At 36.0% G+C, this 21285-nt stretch overlaps 2 protein-coding genes, 1 non-coding gene and 1 pseudogene across 3 annotated transcripts; all 4 read left to right on the top strand.

The window, feature by feature from the left end:
• The first annotated feature begins 482 nt into the window (after positions 1-482).
• On the top strand, positions 483-853 carry LOC148295862 (non-specific lipid-transfer protein 2 pseudogene; annotated as a pseudogene).
• Positions 854-5299: 4446 nt separating this feature from the next.
• Positions 5300-5871, top strand: LOC110773787 (non-specific lipid-transfer protein 2). Its single transcript, XM_021978309.2, has one exon. The coding sequence runs from the start codon at positions 5378-5380 to the stop codon at positions 5672-5674; it is 297 nt and encodes a 98-aa protein (XP_021834001.1). The 5' UTR covers positions 5300-5377; the 3' UTR covers positions 5675-5871.
• Positions 5872-6186: 315 nt separating this feature from the next.
• Positions 6187-6260, top strand: TRNAV-CAC (transfer RNA valine (anticodon CAC)). The gene has a single exon. It is a non-coding gene; the product is annotated as a tRNA-Val (tRNA).
• Positions 6261-10462: 4202 nt separating this feature from the next.
• LOC148295861 (protein FAR-RED IMPAIRED RESPONSE 1-like) lies at positions 10463-14692 on the top strand. Its single transcript, XM_088250621.1, has 4 exons — positions 10463-10521; positions 11660-11762; positions 13001-13099; positions 13235-14692. The coding sequence occupies exons 1-4, from the start codon at positions 10463-10465 to the stop codon at positions 14690-14692; spliced, it is 1719 nt and encodes a 572-aa protein (XP_088106747.1).
• The last annotated feature ends 6593 nt before the right edge of the window (positions 14693-21285 follow it).

Raw genomic sequence — 21285 nt, 5'->3', positions numbered from 1 at the left:
ACCACATGACATGACAACATTTGTATTGGATTTAGCATTAACCACGCCATTTAGAGTTTGATAATATCAAAGAGCTTCAATGAAGAGACTTAGAAAAATAAACACTTCGGATTGTTGAAGTTAAATGCATAATAGACTCTATAAGTTATTCTTCAAATAAAATTATTTGAAGAATTCTTTAAATATAAGAGGTTGTCGATAATATTATTTGTACTTACATTTATTAACATTTTTTCAATACAAAAAATACTAATATCATTATTGTTTAAAGTTCAGAATTTAACATTAACACTATAGGTATTGTATAATTGCGTCGACATGTCAGGTGGTATTACAATCGCAACAAAAAAAGTCATGACAATCAGCCACTTAAGCTTTCCCCTCCACCACGGCATTACCTTCTCCCTCATATAAATTGTGCAGTAAGGCCCTTCCCAAATGCACCATTCTCTAATCTATCTCTCTCTCTCTCTCTCTTGAATATAAGTAATTAAATAATTAATAGATATAGAATTTTAAGATGATGAAGTTGTCATGCTGTGGTGTGGGGCTGTGTGTTGTGGTGATGATGGCAATGGTGCTAAGTGAAGAAGCAAGGATGGTAGAGGCAGTGACATGCAGCCCAATGGAGTTGAGCTCATGCTTGGAACCAATTAGGTCTAGGACACTCCTTCAACCACATGCTGCCAGAAACTGAGGGAGCAGAAGCCTTGCCTTTGTGGATACCTCAAAAACCCAGCTCTCAAGCAATATGTCAGCAGCCCCACTGCCAGAAAAGTTGCTTCGACCTGTGGTGTTCCCTTCCCTCAATGCTAAATTAATTACCAATATTAATCACCACTTGATACTTATATATAAGAGTCAAACAAAGTAGGGCATATACTTAGTTATGCTCATATATGCTCATATTATTATTCTTCTCCAATATGGAGGTATTTATACAATGTTGGCACTAAAAACTGAACAGATGGAGATGAGTGCAACTTACAAATGGGATGGACGATCAAGAGATCGATTGAATATTGGATGCTGATTCTTCCTGTCCTTGGATGCTGATCCTGAATAGAAAGAAGTCGAGACTCGTAAGGTCTATGGAACCGGTGTGGAACCAGCCTAAGACCCTCCGATGCTGAAGTAAGTTTGTTGTTTTAAGAGCTCTTGCTGTTGACCATATAGAAGTATAAAAGTCAAGCTGAAAAGTCTTACCCCTGTATTGTAGTGGAAGGGGCCTATTTATAGAGGGCATTTAGTATGCTCTTAGTGCTCATTTCCGATGTGGGACTCGTGGGAGGGCCCTATGAGGTTGACACGAGTATTTAGATATTTCTGGCGGGTGCTTCGAGGCTGATTCTGTAGGATCGGTATGGGATACCGATTGTAGGCTGTGTTGGGCCTGCAGCGGCTGTTCGTAGCTTTGAGGCAATGCCATCGGTGGCCGATGCCGATTGTCCGAGGACTTGGGTACTTGGGCGAGTTTATGAGATCCACGTGTCGTTGCACGAGTGGAGGGTCAGATATGGTACAAACATACAAGTACAACGATGTGTTAACTTTAAATAAAATAGGAAATATATCTAAATTACAATAGGAAATAAATCTCATTTATAATAGGACTAAATAAATGGTAAGTAACCAAAATCCTAACTAAATAAGGACTAGCCAACACTCCCCCTCAAGTTTGGGCAAAGATATTTCTCATGCCCAACTTGACAAGTAAGTCATAGAACATCATACTCGACATTGACCAATCGAACAATTGTAGAGAATGCCTTGTCATAAAAACCCTAACAAATAGGGCACATAGAAGAACACATAAAAGCATAACACAGAAACCTTGTGGGCATGGCAGTAGTTAAGGTAGAACACAGAAACTCTATGAGTACGACAGTAGATAAAACAGAACACAAAAACCCTATGAGCACGGCAGTAGGTAAGGTAAATAAGAAACTAAAATCCTAACTAAATAAGGACCTGCCAACACTCCCCCTCAAGTTTGGGCAAAGATATTTCTCATGCCCAACTTGACAAGCGAGTCATAGAACATCATACTCGACATTGACCAATCAAACAATTGTAGAGAATGCCTTGTCATAAAAACCCTAACAAATAGGGCACATAGAAGAACACATAAAAGCATAACACAGAAACCCTGTGGGCACGGTAGTAGGTAAGGCAGAACACAGAAACTCTATGAGTATGGCAATAGATAAAACAGAACACAAAAACCCTGTGAGCATGGTAGTAGGTAAGACAGAACATAGATACCCTGTGAGCACGGCAATAGGTAAGGCAGAACACAGAAACCCTTTGAGCACGGTAGTTGGTAAGGCAGAATACAGAAACCCTGTGAGCATGGCAAATGCAAGGTTTCCTAAAAATAGGGTAAGGCAAGGCAAAAGCAAAGCAAGGGCAAATAAAGGCAAAGCAAAGGCAAAGGGCACGACCATCAACAGCAATGACAATTACTGCATCAACTGAAAGCGATAACGACGGTAGTAGTGGCAACGGTAATAGCAACAACAGTAGAAAACGACAACGACAAATTCTTCCATATCAACTTTAGCTCATTCACGCAGACAAAACTTCTCTTCAATCCTCCTATCCCCCTGAAGAGAATGGGTTGTCAGAGTCAAGAAAGAGGCAATATCTCCATGAGAAAGAGAAACATATATTGGGAGGAGAGTACTTGAATTTCAAGGAGAACGCAAGCACATGTCACAAGAAAACCTGGCTCTTGATACCAAGTCAAACAAAGTAGGGCATATATTCAGTTATGCTCATATATGCTCATATTATTATTCTTCTCCAATATGGAGGTATTTATACAAGTACAAAGATGTGTCAACCCTGAATAAAATAGGAAATATATCTAAATTACAATAGGAAATAAATCTCATTTATAATAGGACTAAATAAATAGTAAGTAACCAAAATTCTACCTAAATAAGAAACCAAAATCCTAACTAAATAAGAACTTGCCAACAAAAAGTAATAAGAATGATGACTTCATTATTATGTCATTGTTCAAGACCAGCAATCATGGCACTATCAATGGTGCCTGGAGAATAAAGGGATGTATGTTATATGATTAAAGAAAATAAATAAATATCAGTGTAATTGACTTATGAAATATGTGGTTTTGCTTCATTTTAGGTTGGCTCTATTTGAATTTCATTTTTTATGAAGTCAATTCGGTGGCTCATAGATTAGCTTGATTTGCTGTGACTTTATTTCAAGCACTAATGTGGTATGAGGACCCTCCCAAATTCATCATGATGTCTTAGTTGAAGATTGTCCGCAAATGTTTCTTTCAAAAAATCATTTTTTTCTTTAAAAAAAACATATATAATATATGGTTTTAAATTAATTGAAATTTGCATTACCAATTTATTTATTTATGATTAGCATAATATAATAAGTTCATTGTAAATTAAACTTGTAAAAATCGCCAATGTCCCCAAATTCATTGATCTTTGATCTGAGCATGCAAGAGCTTTGTTGATGTCGTCAGATGAATATCTGAGCTAGAATTGCTGAAATCGGGTCTTTCTAGAGGTGGTTTATTAATGGGATCCATTTGCTTGGATTTGCTTTTCTTCTAATTTCTGTTCGAACTTACTTTTTATCCCCTTGATTTAATTATGGTGACCCTCCACCAACCAATGGCTAAGCATATAGATCATGGCACCTACACATTACAATCTAAATATTCAATAATCTAGTTGGAGCACACGAGAAACACAAATCAATTTAGTCTAAATTCCAACATGCAATCGAACCCATCTAAGATTTTTTGCCACAAGCTTGTTCTTATTATTAACAATCGACCAAAAGAGAAGCTTATTGACCCAATAGCCATTATCTTCCTTTAAAGAAAAATGGTGTAGGGCAAATCAACTACATCTGAGGGAAGTTGCCCCTCTTTTTCAATAGCCAATACACCGAATATCATATTCAGTGAAGTTGCATTTCCTCCATACTATGACGAGGGACGGACCCAGGATTTTAAAATGGGATGGGCTAAATTTAGGTACTAAGTAGATAGAAAACTCAACAATACCAGGTGATTTCATTGATAACAAAAAAAAAAAAAAAAATACAACAAGAATAATAACATCAATTACAAATCCTATTTGATAATTTATAACTCATAAACTAAAATTGATGCCCCAATTACAAATCCTAATTGATACTTCATAAACACCAAAAAAATCCTCAAATTAAAGCATCAAGAAATTGAGAGAAGCTTACATGATGAATATAGAAACTTGGTTCGCTTGAATTGAATCTTGAAGGTGAGTGCAGCAGCAATGAGTGTTCTTTTTTTTTTCTTTTCTCTACATGCGAGGTTAGGGTGGTGCCCTTTTTTTTGTTTTTTTTGTTTTGTTTTTTTTTTTCTACGTGCTTTGTGACTTCTTTTTTTCTTTTTTTTCTTTTACTGTGCTGTGTGAGTTCCCCCCACCACCACCTCTTTTATTTATTTATTTATTTATTGACTATGTGTTGTGCAAAGAGGAGAACTAGATAAGGTTAGGTTATTTAAATTGGGTGAGCTAGGATTTTATTTTTTTGGCTGGAAAAAAGAAGCCACCTGGGCTATAGCCTAGGTTTGCCAAACTAAAGGTCCATCCCTGACGACGATGATGTGGTGGACGATAGTGTTGTCCAATGAAAAATTAAGGGTTAGGTTAAAGATGATAAAATTAGGGTGATTGTTTGATTATGGTTAAATATGGTGAGTATGGTGTACTTATTAAAATTATATTTGTTTCATAATTCAATATATCTTTTTTGGTCATTTTATTAGGGTAAATTAGTAATTCAATAAATAGTTTGGTATCAGGGTGTACTCGGTTAATTTTTGGATTTGTTTAGCAACACTCATTCAATAAATAGACATGTAATTAAAAACAAATTGAATATGATAATTAATGTCCTATAAATAATAAAAAATTGCCCGTTTTAGACTTCAGGGATATAATAGAAGCAAAAAATTAAAACAAAAAAAAAGAAGCAAATACACAAATATAACTCGGCACATTAAAAAAAGAATGTAATTCTACATGGCATGATAGTTAAAGGACTTGAATCAACAATAACTTATGAGCGAATTACACCCAACTTCCGTCATCAAAATTGAACTTATGCCAAATTTTCTAAGAAACTAAATCCTGGTGTGAATGTGATCCTCCCACGTGAGCGAGTGTGTTGAAGAAGACTTACGAAAATCAGCCACTTAGTGTTCCCCTTTCCACTACGGCATTGGCTACTCCCTTCTATAAATTGTGCAGAAGGAGCCCTTCCCAAATGCACCATACTCCCTTTCTCTAATCTCTCTCTCTCTCATAATTTATTAACTAGTACACATTGAATTAAGATGATGAAGTCGTCATATTCAGGTGTGGCCTTGTGTGTGGTGGTGATGGTGGCAGTGATGCTAAGTGAAGAGGCAAGGATGGCAGAGGCAGTGACGTGCAGCCCAGTGCAGTTGAGCTCATGCTTGGGCCCAATAAATTCAGGGTCACCTCCTTCAACCACATGCTGCCAGAAACTGAGGGAGCAGAGGCCTTGCCTTTGTGGATATCTCAAGAACCCAAGCCTCAGGCAATATGTCAACAGCCCCAACGCCAGAAAACTTGCTTCCAACTGTGGTGTTCCCGTCCCTCAATGTTAAATCATTTTTCCAATATCAATCACTTTCTTCTGAATCCTGCTCATCATGAAGAAGTAGTTTTATATATATATAATTATATGTAATAAGAATGATGACTTAGCTGATGTCATTGTTCAAGACCAGCAATCATTGTACTATCCATTGTACCATGACAATACTGGACTTTTAGATCAATAATATAAGTTTGCATCTACAAATTTATTTGTTTTTATTTATTATTAGAATAATATAATAAAGATAACCAACATCCCCAAATTCCTTTATCTTAGATCTGAGATGAATTCCAGCCGCACCCGTAATTGCTGACTTTGGGTCTCTCTTTTTGGGTGGTCGGTAGGTGGAGCTTGGCTTGGACTTGCTTTTATCAGTCCAATGACAAAGTGATAAGATTTTGGCCTCTTCCAACTCCGAGGAGGTTAGGCCGGGACTTGACTTGACTGTAGTATAGTACTAAGATTGGACTCACTTGGTTTGACAACAATATTAAATTTGCTAGTTTAAATATCAAAGTAGTCTGGGTGGTGTAGTTGGTTATCACGCTAGTCTCACACACTAGAGGTCCCCGGTTCGAACCCGGGCTCAGACATTTTTTTTAATTTCCCCTCTTTTTTTTGGGTGCAAATTTTCTACTCATTTGTGTTTGATTTTTCTTCTAATTCTGGTGACCCTCCACCGCCAATGGCTAAGCACACTACAACCCAAAAATTTAATGGGTTTTAAATTTTGTTTTGTTAAAAAAAGAAAAAAGAAGTTACATTTACAATTTTGCCCGTTTCTTTTCTTTTTGTTACTCTTCTTTTAACAAGGGCAAAACCAGAAATGTAGCTCTTTGTCCTTATTTTTGGTTGGAGACCCAATCGGCCACCCCAATTTCTCCGTGGCTGTAGGCCTCTGCAACGACTGTATGTATTCAATGCCCTAATGGGGCGTGGGAAGTTGGGTCCAAGATGACGTCGGAGAGGGCGTTTTGGGGTCCATGTAATTGGACCACGGAGAAGACTTCACTGTTGAATATGTGACAGGGTCGTTGATATTTGTTCGTTTGCTTTGGATAGGACACAGTTTGTCGTTTCGTTGAATTTGTTGCTTTGTGCATAATCCAAGGAGATTGTGTAAATGACATTGGGCTGGGGCGAGCCTGATGTTGAAGGAAATGCCTTGGAGACTTCGTTTCAAACAACACCTCGTACGGATCAGGTATGGCAACAAACTATGTATGACAATACCATCCCTAGCCCCGGTCCCGCCCCCATCCTCGTTTTAGCGGTTTCAGAGAATCCCCATCCCATATTTGTCGGGGAGCTATCCCCATCCTACCATGAATATCCGATTTTTTTTATATAAAAAATATTAATCCTCACATTAAATTATCATTCAATACATTCAATTTAAACATAAAAATCAATATGCAAAAGAAGAGTTTCGAAACATGAATCCATTTCGACAATTTATGCTTTGGCAATAGAGGAACTAAATATTCTAAAATCTAACTGAATGTATGTTTTCAATGCCTTCACTCTCAAATAGTTTCATGTTTGGAAGACTATAATAAATTAGAAAGCTTCACTAATATACCCAAAATAGAGCCTGAAATTATTAAAAAAAACACCACATAGAATGCACTTTAGAAACACACCCAAAATCCATTTACTATATAAGAAATTAGTGTTAAAGTTCCTATAAATTACAGGACTGCCACTGATGCCCAACAGAAAAAAAAAACTCAAAAACACCCAAACACAAGCCCAACCCAATTTTATAAAAAAGCTCAAATATTTTATTACAACACAAAAGTGTCTTGAAAACCGTAACTACAAGCATGCATCTTCATTAAACAATCTCTGCAAAACGTCTGTTCATTTCATCGTCTTCATCATTTATGCAAACCGAAACTCCATAACCACCACGAAGCTTGATCTACTTTCAAAAACCAACACCACACACTAACCTCCACCTACAAAACAAAGACAATTTCAAAGAACAATTTCAACAAGAAAAGGCTTCAACAGTAAGACATTTAAAAACCAAACCTTTACTGTAATGTTGATTAATTGCTGTAAAGTTCCTGTGTAGGGTAATAACAGTATTTTAGATTCGACTCCAAGACAAAATCTTGAAACTATTGTTTGTACCAAAATTTGCACTTTTTGGCCAAACTCTCCATTCTAGCCAAAATACATTTGGACTTATTTTTTACTCATCAGCCCAACTGGCCATTCGGGCTCCACTTGCCAAAAATTGGAAAAGAAGCCCATATCATTCCAAGAGATAAAATAAGCCAAAATAGCTTTCCCAAGTTCCCAGATTACATATTTTGAAACTTGAGGTCTGACCTTCATTAACTCAAGACCATATCAATAGAAAGGTAAAAGCAAAAGTTATCTCCTATAGCCATTTAAGTCTCAGGAACTACAGACCCGTGTGGTCTCATCAATTAAGATATTTTGAAGCACAAGTTACAAGAATGGCCAGAAGGTATTCAAAAGGAATTCTTAGAGAAAGCATGCTGAGTATCTCTGCAAAACATCCATGTGCCTTCAAAAGAGGGATATTTTCTTCACAAGTTACAAGGAAAAGATATTCATCACAACTGATATTTTCCAGGAGATATTTTCCAGATATTTTTAGGAACCAAAATTCCTATAAATACAAGGGATGAGAGCTGAAAAAAGGACACCCAACAATCAACAAAACAAATACAAAAGAAACAATCAGTTCACTGATAATTCTAGCCTTCAATAGAAGCAAAGCCAACAAAGGTACCAAGGACCTTCAAAGCTATCCTTGAGATTCTGCTCAGAATTCCCAGCCACTCACAACTCAACTTGATTATAGCTCTGCCAATTTCAACATTGGTATCGATTTCCAGCTAATATTTATTAGTTGAAGGTGCAGCCAGTCCAGTCCAGCCTGACAGTCCAGTCCAGTCCAGTCCAGCTTGACAGTCCAGTCCAGTCCAGTCCAGTCCAGTCCAGTCCAGCCACACAATCCAGTGCAGTCCAGCTTGACTAAAATAGTCTCAGAAATGGCATTCCAGGCAGAATTCGAAGTCCAATATTTTGATGTATTTCCGGACTTAGCAGTTCCTTTCATTTACTGTATTTCAAACAGTTCTCCTTGAACTTGTTTTTATTTTCAAACACTTGTATTTTTGCTTTACTTCCCAGTTTTATTTAGATAAATTATGAAGTCCTTACCAGTCTAAGGCATAGAAAAGAACTTACTTGGGAGATATTCCTCACCCAAATTCACAATCGTTTGTTCAAAGTCAATAGCTTGGGGCGCAAGTTATTTTTACTCTCAAGTCTGTTAGAATTGAAAAATTGTTAATGGTGGCACGCTTGACACACAAAGAAAGTTAATTTATTGACCAACCATGGTCTTTGGATTAATGGGGAACTTTACCCTACCATCACAGGTACTAAACACAAAAAGGGGTAAACAACTATATTGGATTTTCACTATTGGATTGACTGCATAGGTCTATAAAATAGTCGGTTTTCAGCAACTCGAAACAGAAAGAGATATTTAGTCATACAAATTCTTAACACTGCTAATTTACTGTCATATTAATTAATGGCTGTAAAGTTTCAGTATAGGGTAATAACACTGCTTGTTTCCTATGGAATCCTATTTCTAATGCATGTCGACTACTGTAAAGTTTCAGTCTAGGGTAATAACACTCCTAGTTTCCTATGAAATCCTATTTCTAATGCATATCTACCACTGTAAAGTTCCAGTATAGGGTAATAACAGTATTTTAGATTTGAATCTAGGACAAAATCTTGAAAATATATTGGATTTTCATTATTGAACTGATTGCATAGGACTATAAAATTGTCGATTTTCAGCAACTAAAAAAGAAAGAGATATTTAGTCATATACTCATTCTTAACACTGCTAGTTTACTATCATATTGATTAATGATTGTAAAGTTCCAGTATAGGGTAATAACACTGCTTGTTTCCTATGAAATCCTACTTCGAATGCATGTCTACCACTGTAAAGTTCCAGTATATGGTAATAACACTGCTTGTTTCCTATGAAATCCTATTTTGAATGCATGTCTACCACTATAAAGTTCCAGTACAGGGTAATAACACTGCTTGTTTCCTATGAAATCATATTTCTAATGCATGTCTACCATTGTAAAGTTCTAGTATAGGGTAATAACACTGCTAGATTCCTCTGCTTGTTTCCTATGAAATCTTATTTCTAATACATGTCTACCATTGTAAAGTTCTAGTATAGGGTAATAACACTGCTAGTTTCCTATAAAATCTGGTTTCTAATGCATGTCTACCACTATAAAGTTCCAGTATAGGGTAATAACACTGCTTGTTTTCTATGAAATCCTATTTCTAATTCATGTCTGTAAAGTTCCAATATAAGGTAATAACACTGCTACCTAACAACAAATTATAGTCAACTCAAAAACCAATAGTGCATAAACAGAAAAAACACGAATATAGTCAAATTCAACTGAAAAAACATACCTCAATTAATATGATAATCGAATCAAATATCACAAATTTGTAACCACAGCTCAAACGAAAACACAAGAGCAAATCCACAACCAAACCGAATATGAAATCAATCCAAATTATAAACAAAAAGAAACCCTTAATCTCCTTTCAAAACTCTCAACCCAAGTTGTCAACCTTCTTATCAAGTGTTCTTAGGGATAAAGGAGGGTTCATGTACTCTTTCTCGTCATTGCAGCTGCATGAGGATATTTTATTATGGAAGAGGGATTTTACATGAACACCCATTTCAAGAGAGGATCAGATGCTCCGTGAAGTTGCCTCTGCAACTGGAGCCTCTACTTATGACCTTGACACATTTAGGTATGACTTTAGTTTGTGGTAGTAAGATCATGCTTTCTTTGAATGTAACCGTATTAAATTTTTTATATATTCTTTTCTTACATAGTTCATGAGTTCTGATCTTGAGGTCATCGACATGACTAAGTTCATCAACGAGCTACACAACTAGTGCAGCAAGTTAGATCGAACCAAGGAAAGCCATTAGTTACATGTCGTTTAGAAGGCCTTAGGACACAAGTATAATGCAGCAACTCTGGTAACATCAATTTTTCATTGCCTATACTTTCAAGTAACGACTTTTGACATTAGGCAACGACATCGAGTTGTTGCCTAATGTATGTTTCTTTTTTGGTAGTGGATTGACTTGTCTATTTATGACCAAATTAAGGTACTATGACTAATTTTGGAGAAGGCAAGCGATGATAGAACATTCTTCATATTGTATGGTGCTATAAGAGAAGCATTTGTACTTCTCTTACTTGGGCGATGAAGATGTGCTTAAGGTGATGTACTTTGGGACCTATTAATAATGGTGCGTGCACTTTGATGTAGTTTAGTTTATGAACAAGTTTCTCTTTTGTTCTTATCACCTTAGTATGTGATCACTTTTGAATTATACATTATGCGGAATAAATCTTGCCCTTTTTCTCTTATAACCTTAGTAGGTGATGCATGTAAAATGACTGTTGTGAAGACGTGTACGGTAGTGATGCATTTAAGTTTACTAATGTGAAGCCATTATGGCGTGACGGGAATGTTATATTCTATGATATTTTGACTGAAATGAGATTGAATATTCTATTCTTATTTGGAGAAGAATTTTGCTAATGCCTAGTTTTGAGAATCATGATGATCATTTTTGGTTTTGAGCTAGAAAATTCGAGCCCACAGATGAAACCGACGCACAAAATACAAATGCATTTCACAAATTGGTGAAAGACTATGAGTGCTACTTCCTCTCTGCTATATACTCCCCCATTTCATTGAAAATGTACACCGGAAGCTTGTCAATGGAGACCTATAACATGTGAAGAGTCATAGAATTTTACATTATGCAGAAGATAATTGAATTATCAGTTTCTTCTATCAAGTTAATTTTATATGTTTTTAACTTTTTAAAAAAAAGTATTTGCGTAGATTTAATGCTCTGCATTTTTAGGTTTTCAACGGTGCGAGACAATTGTGATGATTATGATGCACGTGTTCTTTTTCAGTTGGAGGCACAACTTCACACGCTTGTAGAGCTTAGATTGCGAACAGAGGTAAGAGTTAGATACATTTGTTTTGTTTTTCAAAATTCTAATGGTTACATTCTTATCTTATGTGAATGTATTGTGTTATAATTTATGGAGTTGACAATTAAGAAATGTGCATCAATTTGTGCTAAATGGGTGGACGATAGTTGGTTATATTTAGCTTCTCCTACTTAAAGGTTTTAGAGTGCTGCATTTAATTGTGTCACATAGAAGGAGAGGTTATTAATCTTCTATTGGGAGTTTAAATAGTTTAGGTGTCTAGTTTTTCACTCTTTCTTGTCCAGGGAATCTATCAAGTTGCAGATTCTTGAAGCTTACATTTTGTTTGTGAAGTAGATAAGAAACTGCCACATTACTTGATGTATTAAAGTTGGTGTTATACGTCGATGTTTCTAGTAGTATTTTTATTTGTACTACCATGTCATCTTAGAATGGAAGGTTAACAAACACTCAGAAGTCGATGATGTAATGCTTATCATTGTTTGCAGTATGTAAAAACTAAGTATGCTTATATTCATTTGTTTTCATACGATCATTTGTCATGTATTCTTTGATTTCATAAACTTAGATATATAGCTAGCTCAAATTTTAAGAATATTATTGATATGAGATGAGTGAACCTCACTTAAATGGTTGGATTAGAATGCCATGTTGAAAATCAACTCGAACTTATTAATGTTTAAACAACTCAACCTATAGAAATATTAATAAACACTTGTGTTTTGAAGAAAGAAGAAATATCCAGAATAATATAAAAAAGTTCACCGATTTGGTAAAGTAAAGTTGGTAAAATAATGATATTATATAAAGTTGTAATAATGTGTGCAGAGTCGATTTGTAAAAGTTGTGGTTCGGATTAAGGTTAATATCCCAAGTTGATGGTATAAGTTAGCTACTGGCATCTATAAATAGGGGTGCATATCCTCCTTATGTAATCAATCAATAAAAAGAGAGGAATGCTATTCACAATCGCTCAAAAGCGATTGTGGCCGAACTTGCTATACACGTGTCATGGCTAATGCGCTCTCAAAGTTAGCTATTAAAATAGTATAAAATATTACTATCACTTGCAGACAACTGCAGCATCGGATACACAACACGCATGCTGACATTCTCTCTCTACTTGTTACCAATTTTACCCCTCATAGGCTTTGTTGCTTTTTTTTTGTCGAAGGCTTTGTTGCCTTTACTTACTCCCTCACTTTTGTTTTTGGTCAGACTTTACTCTCTCATTCTTATTGTAGAAAGAAGAAAAGTTGCAGAGGCAGGAAGAAGAAAAGTTGCTAGAGACAAAAGGCGTCATATTATTGCTTGTGAAGAGAAGACAAATTCTTTGTCATCAGGTAATCTTCTTTTTTCTTCTATATGTATGTATTACCAAATTTGTTAAGGTAATTTATTTTTGGACATCATTATATAGTGATGGTATCAATTCAGTTGTTCTTTGATAAATATTTTTTTTCCCTATATTGATGTAGGTGACAATGAGCCTAAATATTGATCTAAACAAAAATGTTGAAGAGTGTGATGAGGATGTTGATGTATATGTGGATGAAAATTTAATAGATGTTGAAGAGGGTGTTGATGAAAAAGACAAAGTATTAGAACCTTACATTGGCATGGAATTTGTTTCACATGAAGAGGCAAAATCTTTTTATTTAAAGTATGCAAAATTGATAGGATTTGGTGCCGCAATTAAAACCAGTCGTCGATCAAAGGCATCTACAGAATTTATTGATGTGAAGTTTGGGTGTACTAGACATGGAAAGAAACGAGATTATGATGCTTCTAATCCACGATCTTGCTTTAAAATAGATTGTAAAGCAACCTTGCATGTGAAAAAAATGAAGGATCATAAATGGGTTGTTCATAATTTTATCAAAGAACATAACCACGAACTTTGTCCCAACTATGCACACTATCTTCCATGTCATAGGAGTATTTCCTCTATGGACAAAAGTAGTATTGATGATTTACATGCAGTTGGTGTAAAAACAAGTAAGATTTTTGCTGCAATGGCCAAACGACATGGGGGATATGAAAGTATTGGATTTATGGAAAAGGATGTTCGAAATCTTCTTGATAAAGATAGGCGTTTAGAATTAGCATCAGGGGATGCTAAAGCTATGCTTGAGCATTTTATGCATATGCAAGAAGAGAACCCTAATTTCTTTTATGCAATGGATTTAGATGAAAACCAACGTCTGAAAAATGTTTTTTGGGTTGATGCAAAAGGTCGTGACGATTACAAGATTTTCGGAGATGTCGTTTCATTTGATACTACATATATCACAAATAAATACAAGATGCCATTTGCTCCTTTTATTGGTGTGAATAACCATCTTCAATCTATACTACTTGGATGTGCATTGCTTGCAGATGAGACTACATCAACATTTGTTTGGTTAATGCAAACATGGATTAGAGCAATGGGTGGAAAACCTCCAACAGCTATACTAACTGATCAGGACAAAGCCATGAAATCGGCTATTGCAAAGGTATTTCCAAACTCACGACATCGCTTTTGTCTATGGCACATATTGAAAAAAGTCCCCGAAAAGCTTAGTCATGTTATTAAAAAACATGAAGATTTTATTAGAGTATTCAATAGATGTGTTAAATATTCATGGACATGTGAAGATTTTGAGAGAAGATGGTGGGATTTGATGGAAAGATTTGAGCTTCATAAAGATGAATGGCTTGCATCTTTATTTGAAGATCGTTTACATTGGGTGCCCGCTTATATGAGAGACACATTTTTTGCTGGAATGTCTACAACTCAACGTTCTGAAAGTATAAACTCTTTTTTTGATAAATATGTGAATAAGAAAACAGCTTTAAAAGAGTTTGTTGAACAATATAAGGTGGCTCTACAAGATAGGTATGAAAAAGAAGCTCAGGCAGATTTTAATACAGGCATAAAGAGCCCGCTTTGAAGTCTCCATCACCTTTTGAAAAACAAATGTCCATAGTTTACACACATGAAGTTCTTAAGAAGTTTCAAGTTGAGGTTTTAGGAGTTGGAGGATGTTATGCTCTAAAAGAAAGTGAAGACAATATGAGTAAGACTTTTAAAGTTCAGGACTTTGAGAAAAAATATGAGTTCATGGTAGTATGGGATGCAAGAAATTCTGAGATTTATTGTTTTTGTCATCTATTTGAATACATGGGATTTCTTTGTAGACATGCTATGTCTGTACTCCAATCTTTGGGAATTTTTCACATCCCATCTCACTATATATTGGAGCGGTGGACTAAAAGTGTGAAGAACATATATACCATAAACCATATCCCAAAAGACCTTAAGTCCAAGAAACAACGTTTTGATGAATTGTTTCAAGAAGCTACCGAGTTGAGTACTGAGGGGTCAATATCTCAAGAAAGTTTTGAAATTGCATATCTTGCAATCAAAGAAGCCTTGAAAAAATGTGCAATGGCTAATCAATCTCTCAAAACCCCAGAAAATCTCACGTGTGAACTACATGATGGTGAGAATATGTATGATAATATGCATGCAATATCAGTGCTTGACCCACAAGTTTCGAAGACAAAAGGAGCTCCTAAGAGAATAAAGTCTGGAATAGAGACAAAAAATACGAGGAAAAAAAAGGTAGTGTAAAGATTTTAACAATGTTGATATTTTCTTTTAAGTTCTATTATCATTTGTAAATTTTTGTCATTTTGCATATCAATTACATCTTCATTGTAAATTTTACAGGTTCACAAAAATATTGGACTGCCTAATAGAATGGAAGGTTCATGCCCAAATGCAGCAAGCAAGTGATGGTATTCCTTTTCATGTGTGGAATTTGGAGGGGAAGGAGATTTAATCAATTGTCAAAAGTAACTGTTTATCGTTTAAGGTCTATTTATTTGTAATTGTTATTAATGATTTGGGAGACTGTAGATTAGAGAGCTGTATAGCTCTAAACTAAGTTTTCAGCCAATTTTTGCATTTGCAAAATGAATGATTTGACCAACTTTTCTTCTTCCTGCCTCTGCAACTTTTCTTCTTTCTACAGTTAGAATGAGAGAGTAAAGTCTGACCAAAAACAAAAGTAAGGGAGTTAGTAAAGGCAACAAAGCCTTCGACAAAAAAAAACAACAAAGCCTATGAGGGGTAAAATTGGTAACAAGTAGAGAGAGAATGTCAGCATGCTTGTTGTGTATCCGATGTTGCAGTTGTCTACAAGTGATAGTAATATTTTATACTATTTTAATAGCTAACTTTGAGAGCGCATTAGCCATGACACGTGTATAGCAAGTTCGGCCACAATCGCTTTTGAGCGATTGTGAATAGCATTCCTCATAAAAAGAAGCAGAAGCAATAAGCTTTAGATCCTGAGGTCGAGTAGTCTTTGTGAGGAGTGTGAGCGTTCTAGAGTTTGTCTCCAGAAAGTAAGGAAGACTGTCAACTTCTAAAAATTGTGGGCTTTTCTTTGAAAGTTATTTTATTGTAATATTTTGTGAGCTCAATACAAGTTATTTGTTAACTTGTTTTGTCTCCAACAATTATATATTAGAGTTGTGTACTCTCTCAACAATTGGTATCAAAGTGGGACGCTCGGGGATCGGTTCTGTTAAAGCTTCCTTGAGTCGTGAGGAGTTTGTCTCAACAAGTTTGAATTTTTAGATCAAGCTTGTTCGGTATTGCCAAAAACTCTGCCAACACAATGAGTGATCTTTAATGTAGTTACAGGAATCAATAAGCTTAACAACAAAAATTACCACACATAGACAATGTGTAAAGAGTCATATCTACAGGGTCAACAATTTTGGGATGTCGTTGGGGGTACAACTGTGATAATAAAATAGTGACACTTTGTGTAAGTGAAAGATCAAAGAAGGTAAAGCCATGTTTGCCTTAAAGACAACAATTGAAGAAGAAATGTTGGAGCACATAAGAAATGTTGGCTACATCATTACACTGTTTGACTTGTTTTATTTGTTTTTTTTTAAATACAAACCAACAGCTACTTGTTGTGCCGATATAGCTGCACCAAAATGGATTCAGCTGCATCCTCAACTTGTGATACTCGCAAGTGCACGAGCCGTTTGGTAGTATAGCATATGTAAGTGCGAGGTCGATCCCACGAGGATTGGTGATTGAATGATCCAATTCATTTTCCCTACACAAAACAGAAATGAAAAAGAAAGGAAATAAATAAAACAAGGAAGAAAGAAAATAACTAACTCAAGTAGATAAGTTCCCAAGTTCAATTAGATTAACGGATTGATTCTAGCTAATGTATGATTAAGCCATGGTGTGTGGTCATAACCTTGTGTTCCTAATTCCCTAATTTGATCATTTGTTGTCTAACCTAAAATTAAGCATTAGGAACCCATTAAGCATAGAAGAACAATTTAAACAACCAAGCATGTATCTAATCCCTGTTGTCGAATGTCCATACATACTCTTCCTATTCATAGTTCAATTCGAATTAAAGCATGGTGTATACTCTTAATTCAAACCAAGATAGCTAACATGCAAGCCTAAATGGTGATCAATCATTCAAACTAGCATATTAACTTATAAGCATAATGAATAAGAACAAAAATCATAATTGAAACTTGGAAACTAATCAAACTTGAAACTAAAGAAAAGAATTTACATAACAATGAAAATTAAGTAGAACTTGGAAAGGAGAATTTCAGCACAAATATTTCATTACTACAATTGAAAACTAGAAAATGAAACTAAGAGAATTTGAGGGAGAGAAGGGAAGGGAGCTCTAGAGAAGTGTTTGAGAGCTCCCCCCCTTGGGGTGTGATTACAAGCTTGGGAAACCTCACTATATATAGGCCTAAGGAAGCTGAAAATCTGAATTAAGTATGGCTAATGCATACAACACTTGTTTTATAAAATCTGAAATGGTTGATGCACTTGAATTAGAAAATCTAAATTGGGTGATGCACTTGTATTAGAAAATCTTGAATTGGTTGATGCACTTCACCAATAGATCCCACCAGCAGCCCTAGCTCATCTTCATGTCACCATGACCAAGCTTCCAACCAGAAATGATAGCTCATACCTAGCTCACCATGACCAAGCATCCAACCAGCACATGCTGAGGTCAGCATGACCAGCAACTTCAAGGGCTTACAACTTGGGCTTCTCTTAATAAAATTAGGACTTTAAGCACTCGAAATTGAAGTTCAGAATGTCTTCTTTTCAGCCATATGTTATTTGGGCCAATCCAAGGTCGGAGGAAGAAGTTAAGGCCGAAACAAATTGCTAACTCATTTTCCGCGCTGATAAGATCCATCCTGAGCATGGTTCTGTGTTTGCTAGGTAACGGACTCCAGATTTATCCAATGGGGCTGAATTTTGGATATGTTATAGTACACACCAATTGGAACAACTTTCATGAAGAATGTGGCCTCATTAGAGCTATGTAGGTTGTTGAAACAAAGCTTGCAATATGACCTACGGAACTGGACTGGCAGGGGGCTGTAGCCAAAATGAGTTTGTCTTTTAAGCTCTTCATCTATTCATCCAAATTAGGCCTTAACATGCTTGAATTGCATGAATTATGCTCTCTTGCTCTATTTGCCTACAAAACACACAAAGGGAGGCAAATAACTTAGAAATCTAAGAAACTAAGCAAAAGAAGTAAGTAAATAGGGCATGTATATGTATGAAATTATGAGCTTAACACTACTGCCATGCAAAATCACTTTTTAAATATATGTATTTGTGTATATATTTATATATAAGAAACTATGCCATATAGCCGTTGGTGGTGCATGGTGAAAGTTTATTTTGAGTCCAACAACTCAATTTCAACGGTTACTTCCTCGTTTTTTTTTATAAGTATTTTTTGACATTACCAAAATTTACACACCACCGACATTATTCACCACTCTTGTTCCAATATTTTGGCAAAAATCCACAAACTTACTCAATTGTTTGCATTTTCCCCATAATTTATCTTTCACTAATGACCGAAGGTTCAAAGCAAAATGATTCCAATTATTCCATCAATGAAGATGTAGCACTTTGTCGAGCTTGGATTATCATTAATGAAGATCTGATCATTGAGAATTCACAATCTAGTGGAATAATGTGGAATCAGATTATAGCTCAATATTTTTTCTTCAATTTATCCATGGTGCCCAAGATAGGATGCCAAAGAGCTTGAAATCATGTTGGAGGAATATCTAACAATTGTGCACCAAATTCTCATAGTGTCTTGCTCAAGTGGGAATGTAAACATGAGTGGCCAAAATGAAGTGGACAATGTAATTTGTTTCTTAGTCATGACATATGTAGTACTCGGATGCAAAATGAGTGTAGCATGATAGGGAGAAGAAACCATTCTAGCTTGATCATTGTTGGACTATTGTCCAGCATGCCCATAGGTGGCAACCAGTGGATGTGTTCTCATCTTTCCCCCATATCAACACATCTCTAATGAATGTCACCCCTAATGTAGATGATGATTTTTCAATAAAGTCCATTCTGGAAAAATAAGACCCCCATGAAAGCTCAAATCGTTAACAAAGGCCTATGGGTCACAAAAAAATAAAAGAGCTAAAAAGAAAGGGGGGTTGTGGGGCCAAGCTCTGAAGAGGATAAAGAGCTAAGAAAAGTCATGTTGTCTTACAATGAGACTATGGCTGAGAACAAAAGCTTAGGGTTATGCTTACGAACACTTCTACAATCGAAAGTTCGGCTAGAAGGCAGTGGTTCCAACAGAAAAGTGTTGATATCATAGCCAAGGAATTGACCCGTTCTCTTAACTTTGAAGATGATGTCTATCGTCCCTAACCCCCCGAATTTGATGATTTCTAGATTTGGATGTAAGATTTTATTTAATAAGTATGTAATTTCATTATTGTAATACATTCAAGTTTATGAAATAAATTATCATTTTCCAAAACTTATTTATTCATTACAAAACATTCTTACACACCAAATTAAAAACTTATAAAAGCAAGCTTGCACACCAAACTAAAAACACATTGCAATGATAAAAAGAAAACACTAAATTATCAGCTCCATATTATGCCTAGAGGTGTTAAATAATATCAGTTGTAGTGGGCAATTGGATCTACCATAATCCTTCGATTCAGCATCACCTCATGAAGGTTCTCTGTACCAATATGATTCTCAATTGTCGCCTCTTCCACATGACATGTTGTGTTTTCAGCGGGAACTATTTTGTCATCATCATGCCTTGTGCAGAATTATGCATGTCTTCATTACCTCACTAATGTCTTATGTATACCACTGGCGGGCATGGATTTTTAAAATTACAAAACGAGTTTGAAGGATGCCGAAAGCTCTTTCAACATCCTTATTGTGAGAACCGAATTTTAGCCAAACCCTAGGTGAAATATTTCTTTCCATTTGGGGATTCTTGCCTTGAGTTAGGGATTTGATTCTCATTAAATCCCCAATTGATTTAAATCTCCTAAAATCAGAAAAATAATTCATTTCCTAACAAGGATTATTTTTTCCCAAACCCTAACCCTACGAGGCTATGCAAGGTATGAGGTAAGCCATTCTAAGCTCACAAAAATACTGCAGAAATCGCCTCCTTGCCGCCTCCTCTCTCTCTCTCCCTTACACAAGGCCGGCCACCACACACGGCTCCGGCTGCCCGGTTCACACCATACATATATCTCCGTACTCTTTTTAGCTATTGTTTCTCTACGAATCAATTGAACTAACTTAGGCATCGGAGGGCCTTTGGCCAACACCCCTCGGTGTGGTCCTCTCATTCCAATATATTTTGTAGGGAGAAAGAGACGGTAAAGAAGAAAGGGGGATCAATCGATCAAATATTCTCGTGGGACGAAATTTGCTCCCACACTTATGATATTGCTCTTGGAGTTTAGCGAAAGCGACTGCACAATAGTGCTCCACTTTGGTTATATGCCATTTGCAAGAAAGTATGGTTGCTTATATTGTTTCCCATTAAGAATGTACCAGATCCGTGGAGCACGCCCCTTTATGACATCATCAAATAAGGGTGACTTATATAGTACGTTCATGTCGTTATTCACCCCTAACATTCCAAAGTTGGCGTGCTAGATCCATGTGACGTATGATGCAACCGCTTTAAGGATTAGCATAGGATGATGACAGTGGCCCGTGTATGCACTGTGGAGGGCATTGGGGCAGTTTTTCCACTCCCAGTGCATGCAGTCAATGCTCTTATCATCCCAGGGAATCCTTGTTCCTTAGCTTTTTGCAATAGTTTGTGTAGATCAACCCTTGTCGGTTTCCAGAGATATTAGCTGGCATACCGTATGAAAGCATACGAAGGGCGACTACCATCTTCAATTGGGTTGAGAAACCAAGTTTACCGCATATATCCAGTTTTTGTTGGAAATAATCGTCGAAGTGGACACTTTGTTCCATTATTTGGTTAAACAACACTCGCCTCATTTGGAACTTGTTTCGAAATTATAATGAGGGATACAAGGGACGGTCAACAAAGTAATTTTTCATAAGGTTTTCATGAGCAAATACTATGTCATCATGAAGATGTACCGTCGTGGAACGACTGAGCAACTTCCT

This window comes from Prunus avium, chromosome 3 (genome assembly GCF_965620075.1).
Source record: "Prunus avium chromosome 3, drPruAviu1.hap1.1, whole genome shotgun sequence".
NCBI classification, from domain to species: domain Eukaryota; kingdom Viridiplantae; phylum Streptophyta; class Magnoliopsida; order Rosales; family Rosaceae; genus Prunus; species Prunus avium.
This window is presented reverse-complemented; position numbering and strand designations above follow the sequence as displayed.

Excerpts from the sequence above, each read along its gene's own strand:
- LOC110773787 (XM_021978309.2), top strand. The coding sequence starts at position 5,378 with ATGATGAAGTCGTCATATTCAGGTGTGGCCTTGTGTGTGGTGGTGATG.
- LOC148295861 (XM_088250621.1), top strand. The coding sequence starts at position 10,463 with ATGCTCCGTGAAGTTGCCTCTGCAACTGGAGCCTCTACTTATGACCTT. Across the intron at positions 10,522-11,659 it reads TATGACCTTGACACATTTAG|GTTTTCAACGGTGCGAGACA; the intron begins GTATGACTTTAG and ends CTGCATTTTTAG. Across the intron at positions 11,763-13,000 it reads AGCTTAGATTGCGAACAGAG|AAAGAAGAAAAGTTGCAGAG; the intron begins GTAAGAGTTAGA and ends TTCTTATTGTAG.